General features: G+C 40.5%; 1 protein-coding gene across 1 annotated transcript; it reads right to left on the bottom strand.

Moving 5' to 3' along the window:
* Positions 1-5602: 5602 nt before the first annotated feature.
* LOC135480785 (uncharacterized) lies at positions 5603-10556 on the bottom strand. Its single transcript, XM_064760709.1, has 6 exons — positions 10539-10556; positions 8616-8760; positions 8371-8517; positions 7551-7652; positions 6946-7084; positions 5603-5896 (listed from the first exon to the last, which is right to left on the bottom strand). The coding sequence occupies exons 2-6, from the start codon at positions 8700-8702 to the stop codon at positions 5826-5828; spliced, it is 546 nt and encodes a 181-aa protein (XP_064616779.1). The 5' UTR covers positions 8703-8760; positions 10539-10556; the 3' UTR covers positions 5603-5825.
* Positions 10557-10938: the final 382 nt, after the last annotated feature.

Raw genomic sequence — 10938 nt, 5'->3', positions numbered from 1 at the left:
AAGATGGTGATATTTGTCTGTCAAGAAAATGGTTTACTATCGGTTTTTGCTTTAGGAGAGATCCGAGCTCGTTTACATAAGTTACCATTTGTAAACAGGGAAAGAAGCTTCCAGTCCAAGACGTAAAACAAGGACAAGTGACGACAAAACTTCTAACGTCATCAGAACTGGGACCCAGGTTGAGTTCACTTTGTAATGGAGTACCCGCCTATTGGTTTATTTGGACGGAACCAGTTTGGTATGATACAGAATTGAATGCACATATCTGTCTGTAACCATTTGTCGTTGACTTGTTTTGTAGTCAGAAAACAGTTACAAATGCCAATGGTTTAACAGTTCGCGCTATGTCGGTTCAGGAGGTTTGTCTTCGTGGCGATGGTCAGTGCGTCCGTACTCCGATCTCAGGACACTCAGCTGCCTTTGTATATTAACATTACCAAGTAATTTACGTCGAGTAGTTTTGAGCTTGGCGTTAAATCTTAATGCCCGTTATCGTAGGTGGTGCTTAAATGAATGATCTAAAAACATGAGCTATTTTCAACATTACCTTCAAAGCGTCCTCTATCGGTGAACCTTTGATGTAACACAGGAATGTGTCTTAACATAACTACAACACCCGAATTATCTTCGTTTTATCAATCAAAGAAACATGCATGGCCTGCACAGCTTGGGTAGATAAAGGTACGTATCTGCTATCTGCTGTCTACGGGCAAAGCGTCGATAATGTACCAAATAGTATATCTGTAAGTGCAGAATTAATAGAGATATGGGCCAGACTGCTGTTCAGACGGGTATTCACAGAAGCGCCCCCTGGTGTTGGAATCGGGGATTATTGACATCACGTGATAGCCCGTATTACGTGTCGTTGATGTACTAAGTATGATGTTTGTTGGTGCAGTACTCATGGAGATATGGGTCAGACTGTTTCAGATTGCTATTCAAAAAAGCGCCCCTTTGTGTCAGAATCGGGAATTATTGGCATTACGCTCGAATAGCCCGAATTAAGGGTCATTAAAGTACCACATATGATGTCTGTTTGTGCAGTTTTAGTTAAGATACCACCTAATATATAATTTATAGAAATAATGACTTAACTCCGTTGAATAGCTAAATGTAACCGCCAACTGCGGACCGCAGTATAAGTTATTTCAGCTACTCCCAACTTTCACAACTCATAACGTCATTTTTCACATTTATTCCATGCTGATTTAGTGACATTTCTATGTTCAGTGGAAATATGACTGACGAACTCAGCAGAGTCCTGAAATATGCCCCAATACAAGCGTCGCCGGGCATGCTTCGAGCTGTACCAAAAATACATCAAAAAATCAAAAGTTTTAAATAACCATTAGCACCTTAGTAAATCTATATCTCAACCCTCCACTGACATTTGTTATTCAAAATAATGTAAAGTCTCGCCATTTCTAGAACCCTGGTGTTATTTTTACCGAAAAGAGGGACCGGGATCACTACCGACAGCTTTGTGAAAGTTACATACCAGGCCGTGCAAGCAGGGAAATACTTCACCCCTAACCAGATTTTTTTAAATTCACCTTACATAGATCGACAGGACTATTTAATACAGTGTACCTGTATCGACTGATTTGAAAATAAGGATGCACAAACGCTTTCAAGAATCACTAATCACGCAACATTTTACGTCTTCTTCTCAGCAGATGTGAAAAAGAGAGCACAGATGCTAACAGAGGTGTTCGCGGAGATGTCCTGCCACCAATCGGCAGTGCAATTGTGCAACCAAAACAATGCATTTGAACAGGTCACTCGTGACTGGTATGAATTAGAGATTGGTAAATAAAGCTTAGTAACCTACGTCACATGGAGAATCAGGAAAGTTTTGAAGAATAAACCTCTTTCAATACAATTTGTCTGTTTTCTTTTTTATTTCTTACGCCACAAACCTGAGAAAACAAAATGCCTGTGTACCGTATTTAACATTATCCCCGAGATGATTAATATAATGTCTACCGCAATTGGAACATTCTCAATTAAGACTCGAACACATATATCTACCTAAAGGCCCAACCACTTAAATATACCTAAAGACACGACCACTTCTATCTACCCAAAGGCCCGATCGCTTATATCTAACCGGAGGTCCAAACGATTATATCTATGTTTATATCTACCTAAATTCTCGAACTCTTACGATATCTATGATGCCTAAAGCCCGGAACTCCTTATACCGACCTAAAGACCCGACAGCTTATATCTAACTACACGCCCAACTGCTTAAATCTGCCTAAAGACCCGACCACTTATATCTACCTACAGGCTCGACCACTTATATCTATTTGATGGCCCGACCACTTAATGCACCTAAATGTCCGATCGCTCATATCTAGCTACAGGCCCGACCACTTATATCTACTTGATGGCCCGACCACTTATATCTATCTAAATGTCCGATCGCTTTTATTTAACTAAAGGTCCGAGTTACATCAAACAACTCCTCTCAAATTCTTGATACGGTTTGGCCGATGAAATATGTCACAAATTTAATAAGCAGCAGATGGGTATCAAAACCGTTCAGTGAAAGGCTACTGAAGTCTGAAATCACTACTGTTAGTTGGTGTCTATCTACAGCCGTTTCCAAATATTAGTAACTAGGATGAAACTTTGAAACTTCCCCTACAACATTTGATACCGGGCAGTAAGCAGAAAAAGAAAACAAAAGGAAGAAAATATGTCAAAAATAGCAGGGAATTACATGAACGACTCTGAAGCATTAATTATGGACTTTAGTCTTGTTGTAGCGAATCTGCTCTGAATGCAAAGACGACAAACAGCTGACGTAAGTATGCGGACTACGAATTTGATATGGAATTCATGCCTGGAATATTCATTGTCTGCCCGGCATCACTGAAAACTGATGACCGCTTCTAACTTGTGTGTTACCGGCTTTATTTCTTATTTGCATAATTTCTTACATACCTTTGTCTTTGGGAGTTAGTGTTAAACGTTGTTTTGGAAATGGATCTTGCGATTATCGACTTGAAACGCCCTTTACGGACTACAAATGGTATATGAATGTCTGATTTGTCGCTTATATTTCTCTTAGTTTGCCATGATAAGGCTACAAAAGAAGAGATATGCCATGATACTGAGAGACTCTAGGACGAGATATTCGATCGAAATGACATTAAAAGGCAGATTTTCTTCTGTGACGTTCCAGTGCGTATGTACTTCATACACCGACAACTGTGACGTAATGAAGAGAAGAATTAATGAGTTCACAGCTTTGGACCGTTTTCATACGGGCGGTGAGGAATTTTACGAGTTCCTATTCATTCATTCTGTCTTCTGATTGACTTGTGCACAAAACATTGCGTGGAAGTATCCTATGTTTTCATTTTTGTTTGTACAGGAAAATGTTTAAAACATATAGAACAGGAAGACGTTTGTACGGAATATAGAACAGGAAGACGTCTCAGCGCAAGTGAAGCAGAAGAGAGCCAGAGGACTAATAATGATGTTATTAATGTGTATGTTTCTATTGTGCACTGGGTGCCACCCAACGCGAGATAGCACGAGATTTTGCGGGACGAAACGTCTTTATGTTCTAGTCATGTACGCATAGATCCATATCCTTTCTCTGAGTACAGTAGTACACTTCAGATATGATCGTGGACAGGTTTGGCTATGGATCTTGTGATTACCGACGTGGAACATCTCTTCATGGTCTACAAGCGGTATACAAATATTGGGCTTTCAGCTTAGATTTATTCTGTACACAGAATACATTTCGCATCCAAAGCAATGTCAGTAGCTCGCCGAGGCAATGTTCACCTTAGGGAGAACTTAACTGCAGAATACCCACAGGCATTGTATCTGTGTGTAGGCGGATTGAACAACGAGAGTGTATCCACGAAGTCATTTAACCTTCGGGTGTTTGCCTAACAATGGTGCGAGCAGAGCAACACAAAAAACCCATAATCGAAAGAAACGATTCAAAGGTTTGATACGAATTCTATGGTTTATAAATCGTGCACAGTGCGACAAAACATTGCTTGCCTAAATCAGGCCAGAGGCTACGTAACATGTACAGGACTTTGTGGAACATACATTCTGGTCACGCAATACATAAGGCCATCAGTAAAGAATAAGAGAATATGTCAACAACAAACAATGTTACAAGTAATTCCCTTTGTGACAACGTCAGCATCAGTGTGTCATTCATTGTGTAAGTTGTTAATCATTTAAGCGTCGTATACTACTCGTAGACCACGAAGAGACAGAGGGCCGAGAACAGGCAATATATACCACTGAAGCTGTTCATTTGTATGAGGTCAATACACTTGGAAAAAGAGAACGATGACGCACTCATGTTAAAATGATGAGAATCGGAAAGTGTTTAATCAAATGATTTATAGATTGTTTAATTTATTGTCAGGTGTGAAACATAGGACCAAAGACTTATTCAAGTTAATAAAGGTGGCGAGGTTCGTAGCGGAGATCGGTGTGGTGATGTTCGTAGTGGAGATCGGAGTGAAGAGGTTTGTAGTGGAGGTCGGTGTGGTGACGTTCATAGTGGAGATCGGAGTGTTTTTGATATTTGACAAGAAAATGACGAGTTTTTCTACATGCTGTACACACATACCACAGATATGATGGCGATTATGTTTTAGACCTTAATAGATATAATTCGATCAGGGATTAGATCCCCGTTCTCATGTGCCACAGCAGCGCCAAGGCGCATGTGCGTTCAACCACTTGTATACGACCATTTAACCGAGAAAGGATGTTATTAACCGACAACTACAACACTGATCTCCAGTAACTACACTTATGCTCAGGAAGTTCCTCCCTCAGCGATGCCCTCACCCCTACTTACGCACAAAAACAACAGAGATATACACTGTTAGAAGGATCTGGTCAATTCGACCAAACACATTTTGGTACAGATACGACCGACCAAATAAGAGGGCGAGCAAACATGAAAGGATCGAAATGACCAGATATTTCAGGGTCAGATTTTTTTGATCGCCAGAATAGCGTCAAACTAGCCATTAATAGACTGGTCCAAACAACCAGTACAATTTTGTTCATAATATGACACTATTTTGGTGACCAAAGAAAATGTGACCATAGAAATGCGACCACAGAAAATACAACCTCATTAGTTTTGGTTACTTCGACCAAATGTAATGGTCACTTTGACCTTATTCTAGTGACCATCATAATGCGACAATTATGGTTCCGAAGAGTACCAATCATCGACATGCAGGAAGTCGCGGAATGGAATTTTGGTAGGCATTCTTCTCTGTATCACATCATCTTGGTTTGAGAAAAAGAGAAGTGATATATTCTCAGGTCATTGCTGACAGAACCGAGATTACGCGACTAACCCACCCCCTCCCCCCGGGTAAATCTGATAATTTCTCAATTTAAATTAAGTGAAAAAAAAAACCTTCGTTAAACCTAACTCCTGTTGTCACGGCCTAGATATATCAGAACATCATGACGATGATTGGTTTGGAAACAAACCCAGTGGCGTTAAACGGTAAATATTTACAGTACTGCTTTGGGAACGTTCACTTATGACAGACAGCATTGTAATGACGACATCGTTGAAAACATCTCATTTGCGGTGCACACGCATTTTATTTAGTCAGATTTGCGACATGATACATTAAACAACACACACAAATGGTGATTAAAGAGATCTTATTCTCAGGAAAACTCGAAAAACATTAAGTGTTTGCCTTGGACCTCGATTAGACGAAGGAAGCCTTGGTTGTGTTGTTTTCTTTACATCACGCCTGGTTTACATCGACATGGGGCCGTTAGAATTGCAATGTTGTTTTCTACGACAACTGCAGTCTTGCTACCACACACTGTACGTTGTACGTCGCCAAAGAGCGTTTCGTCTTCGTTTCTGAAAAAGGAAATCAATACAGTTTTATTAAACACGTGCACTCTTCGTGTTGACTTTAAACGTGTATGTTTACCCTAAATTGGACAACAACAACAGCAACTGTTGAGTTGGCATCGGTTCTATATCAGTATGTGTGTCAGGGACAGGACCAGGTGCGGTGGTTTACTGCAGGTAGTAATGTCTTCATTATAGTTGATTTATTTATTTATTTATTTGACTGGAGTGAGTGAGTGATTAGGGTTTAACGTCGTACTTACCAATTTTTCAGTAAAATGACGACGAAGGAATCCTTAGAGTGCATGTAATGTGCCTCCTTGTTGCAGGACGGATTTCCACCGCTCTTTTATCTAGTGCTGCTTCACTGAAACGACTTACCGAAGGCAAGTAAGCCGCCCCGCCCGCGCCATTATACTGATACGGATAAACCAGTCGTTGCACTTTCCCCTTCATGCTGAACGCCATTGTTTGATTGGTTTTTATGCCGTACTCAAGAATATTTGACTTATACGACGGCAGCCAGCGTTATGGAGGGAGGAAACCGGACAGAGCCCGGTGGAAATCCGCACTATGGTTGAGCACAGTGGCATTTATTCTTTGATTGGCGTTGAACAGCATACACAGGAATATTCTACTTATGTGACAGCAGTCTGGTTTAATAATGGATGGAGGAATTAAACCGGAGTACATGCCAGTAGAAAACCACTGACCTTCGACAAGTACATCGTGTAAGTCTGCAGTGGTGAAATTCGGCTTTTTATATCTGAACAGCTAGAAAAAAGGTACAGTAACCAATCAGAGGACACGTATCATCTACATTTAGGAAACAAAACATACTTAAACATGACAGTGGGCGAAGAAGACGGAATCTCTCCTGCACCACTGCCTAATTCCCACAACAAATACATACATTTCAAACCCTGAATATTGCAACGTTTGGCGAGCTATAGCAAAACCCAGGAAAAACAATGTAATTAAACCTTCAACACCCACACATTCACGCGCATGCAAGTGTATATTTAACAATTTATATCGACCTGTACCGTACCAACCTGTTTTCTGATCAATATCGAACCAACGTGCCGGTAAACCCTTGCAAAATGCGCTCAGCCTGGGGCCCAATTCCGCTGACGTCAGCAGTTTTGTGGTCAGATGGCCTTGTTTTACCTCCGGCAGTTGAAGCTCCTTTCCCTGATTGTACAAGAAAACGTTCATGTATGTACATGGAATTTGTCTGATGCAAATACAATCAAAAATCTCTTAGATTTAACAGACGGTCATTATAACGTAATGATGTGTCATATTCAACATAATATCCTGTTAGTCCAATAAAATCTTTACGTTGAATTAATACAATGTCTGTGGTATATGTAATAGAATAATCAGTGGCACTTGCTATGTCTTAAGCGCCACATCATGTCACCCTCTGAACATGTGCGTGTTTCGGAAAATTCATGGATGTAAATGCCGCGTTCTGGGTTCAGAGTATTTCATACCTAGTATATTTCAGGCACTGACGTTCTTTGAGGCCTCCTGTACCCAGAAAATTCAGAAACTTTCTTAGTTAGGACATTTGTACATATTGGCCTTTTTGGGGTATATTTTATCTCTCGTTTGTATTATTTGCTTTAATCATTTAGCATGATTAAGATCTCACCTCTCTCTCCTCCACCATTGTCTTCATAGCCTGGAAATCCGGTATCTCGATTTTACCAACAAAACACATGTTGGCATCAAGGTCCCGCAAGGCCACGTTGCCCTGAAGAAATTTTTAAGTTACAATATGCCTAGTATACATGGAAATGACTGTCTATTAATGCTTTTGACGTTACTCTTCCAACTGTTCACAACATTGACCCAATAGTGTCAAGCTATGCGCGTGTCTTGGATTTGTATCACTTCGCTCGTCTTATGAATTATTCACACCACTAGTATATAAACAAACAAACAAGCAGTTCTTGAGTATAATAAATAAATAAATAAATATCTTGCTCAAGACAAACGATTAAATAAGTTTAAGTTAAATGTCATAACTGATATCTGAAGTGTTTAATAAGAAATGTACGTAATCCAGATACAAACTTAACCCAAAGCATTTGTTTCTGAGAACAATGTGGTTTTGAAATGGCTAGATATAACCCCTCATTTGAAACTGAGGGGGCATGTCCTCGCCTTTCAAAACTCGTGACACTTTTTTTTCACCTTCTGACAATCATGATGAGAAGTTTCGTATTGAATGCCATAAAACCATGTATCAGTGCTCACCGTATTGAAACCGTTTGGAAGTCGTGAAAAATGTGCTCACTGTTTAGAAAAAGTGAACCAAATGCTCACTGTTTAGAAACCGTGAACTCATTGCTTACTGTTCAGGGTCGTGAAACCAGTGCTCATTGTTTAGAGGTCGTGAAAAACGCGTTCACTGTTTAGAAATTGTAAAACGATTGCTCACTGTTAGAAATCGTGAACAAATAACTTACCGTTTGGAAATCGTGAAGCGCCAGTGAGTTGTCCTCGTTGTTCTTGTAAGCCTCAGACGATATCATCAGAATAGTCCGCTCTTTCTCGTCGATCACCACGGACTCATGGATGCTCGTAGTGCCGACTTTCCGTATCCAGGATATCACCTAAAACGATGAGGGTATGCGGGAGAGATTACCCTGTCTTTGTTCGTGAACTTTCTTTTCCCTTCACTACGTGAAGTACTATTCACACAAATGCTTACCGTGGATGTTGGAATTTCCGTAGTCTGACCCATGGAAATTCTGCAAAGAAGGGAGGTAACCACGAACAGCAGGCAAATCTTCACCATGTTTACTCAGGGCGTGATGAGAATACACGTTGCGAACACTCCTTGCGAACACCAAGTGCTGTGAAAACACAAACTTGTTATTTAACAACATTTATAAAGCAGTTAAATGTATTACCTTCCTCGTTCATTTAGCATCCACTAAGCCCTTGTTTTGATTTTTCTCATCCATTTACAGGATTCAATTTTTAGTCGTGCCTTTTTCCAACAGCTATAGAACTATAAAGGGGTTGAAATCTTTATAGTACGTCGTAAAAAGTTAAATTTAGCAGCTTTCCAAACATGAGAGCTAATCTCCAGACGAAGTTACAGCACCGCGCCAGAATCCGCACAATCTTTCTGACTTGGGGCTGCTGCCATGCAAGCATGATATGTGGTGTAAGTTCGCCCCGCCAAAGTGGGGTCCGTTTCTATTCGGCTGCCCGTTTAACAAAAAGCCCAAAAAAAACCCCTCTGCTTAAAAGGTTAACTAAGTTAGCTAGCCAACAATCTTGTCTGGCCCGTTTAACAGAAAATGTTTGAATATCGACTAAAGCTTTTTGTCTTAGATTGTGAAAGATTTACTAAGTTTGCTAGGAGGACTCATATTCGTGAGAAAAGTGTTGCCCTTTCGATTTCTGAAAGTTTATTTGATGATTTGCGAAAATTAGATCTGCGTAGTCCACTAAACAGTTGCATCAAGCGTTGGTATTTTTAGTCTGAAATGCGTCTTAGCTAAGTGAACCCTTCCTCAGTTCTGGTCTACGGTTAGATTAAGAGCTGGTATCTTTATCGCGAAGTACGTCTTACTTAAGTGTAGCCCTTTTCAGTTCCGGTCTGTACAGACGGTTAGATCAAGAACTGGTATCTTTATCGTGAAGTACGTCTTACCTAAGTGTAGCCCTCTTCAGTTCTGGTCTGCGGTTAGATCAAGAGCTGGTATCTTTATCGTGAAGTACGTCTTACCTAAGCGTAGACCTCTTCCGTTCTGGTCTATACTAGACGGATAGATCAAGAGCTGGTATCTTTATCGTGAAGTACGTCTTACCTAAGCGTAGCCCTCTTCAGTTCTGGTCTATACTAGACGGTTAGATCAAGAGCTGGTATCTTTATCGTGAAGTACGTCTTACCTAAGTGTAGCCCTTTTCAGTTCCGGTCTATACTAGACGGTTAGATTAAGAGCTGGTATCTTTATCGTGAAGTACGTCTTACCTAAGCGTAGCCCTCTTCAGTTCTGGTCTATACTAGACGGTTAGATCAAGAGCTGGTATCTTTATCGTGAAGTACGTCTTACCTAAGTGTAGCCCTTTTCAGTTCCGGTCTATACAAACGGTTAGATTAAGAGCTGGTATCTTTATCGTGAAGTACGTCTTACCTAAGCGTAGCCCTCTTCAGTTCTGGTCTATACTAGACGGTTAGATCAAGAGCTGGTATCTTTATCGTGAAGTACGTCTTACCTAAGCGTAGCCCTCTTCAGTTCTGGTCTATACTAGACGGTTAGATCAAGAGCTGGTATCTTTATCGTGAAGTACGTCTTACCTAAGTGTAGCCCTCTTCAGTTCTGGTCTATACCAGACGGTTAGATCAAGAACTGGTATCTTTATCGTGAAGTACGTCTTAGCTAAGTGAACCCCTCCTCAGTTCTGGTCTGCGGTTAGATCAAGAGCTGCTATCTTTAGTGTGAAGTACTTCTTACCTAAGCGTAGACCTCTTCCGTTCTGGTCTGTACTAGACGGTTAGATCAAGAGGTGGTATCTTTGTCGTGAAGTACGCCTTACCTAAGCGTAGACCTCTTCAGTTCTGGTCTATACTAGACGGTTAGATCAAGAGCTGGTATCTTTATCGTGAAGTACGTCTTACCTAAGTGTAGTCCTCTTCAGTTGTGGTCTGCGCAGCTCACTCCAAGCGGAATAAATAGTCCACACTTTCTAAAGACTATCACGTGCGACGATCAAAAGGAATGACATGATCCTTTCTCCATTGCGAACTTCACAAAAGTTCATCCACTTGCCGTGATGTCGAACAATGAATGTACTTTTAAGAGTAAATTAAATGTGTGATGGTCAGGTCAGTACTGGATATATTTTACTTTTATTTCCTTTGTCTGATTCAAAATTGCTGTATTAAATTTCGCAGCGCAATATTCAACCAGATACCTTTGATTAAAAAGAATGATAAAAGGTTCAGCACACAGAAATCTGAGATGGAATTGTATCATTATACCCACAGGTAAGTCAATTGTGGTAATATTCTGTAGGGT

This window comes from Liolophura sinensis, chromosome 13 (assembly GCF_032854445.1).
Source record: "Liolophura sinensis isolate JHLJ2023 chromosome 13, CUHK_Ljap_v2, whole genome shotgun sequence".
NCBI classification, from domain to species: Eukaryota; Metazoa; Mollusca; class Polyplacophora; order Chitonida; family Chitonidae; genus Liolophura; species Liolophura sinensis.
The sequence above is the reverse complement of the archived record's forward strand: the minus strand, read 5'-3'. Positions and strand labels throughout refer to the sequence as shown.

Coding starts and splice junctions, on each gene's coding strand:
- LOC135480785 (XM_064760709.1), bottom strand. CDS start 8,702: ATGGTGAAGATTTGCCTGCTGTTCGTGGTTACCTCCCTTCTTTGCAGA. Junction 7,653..8,370: donor CGCTTCACGATTTCCAAACG/GTAAGTTATTTG, acceptor AAATTTCTTCAG/GGCAACGTGGCCTTGCGGGA. Junction 5,897..6,945: donor CGATATTGATCAGAAAACAG/GTTGGTACGGTA, acceptor TTCCTTTTTCAG/AAACGAAGACGAAACGCTCT.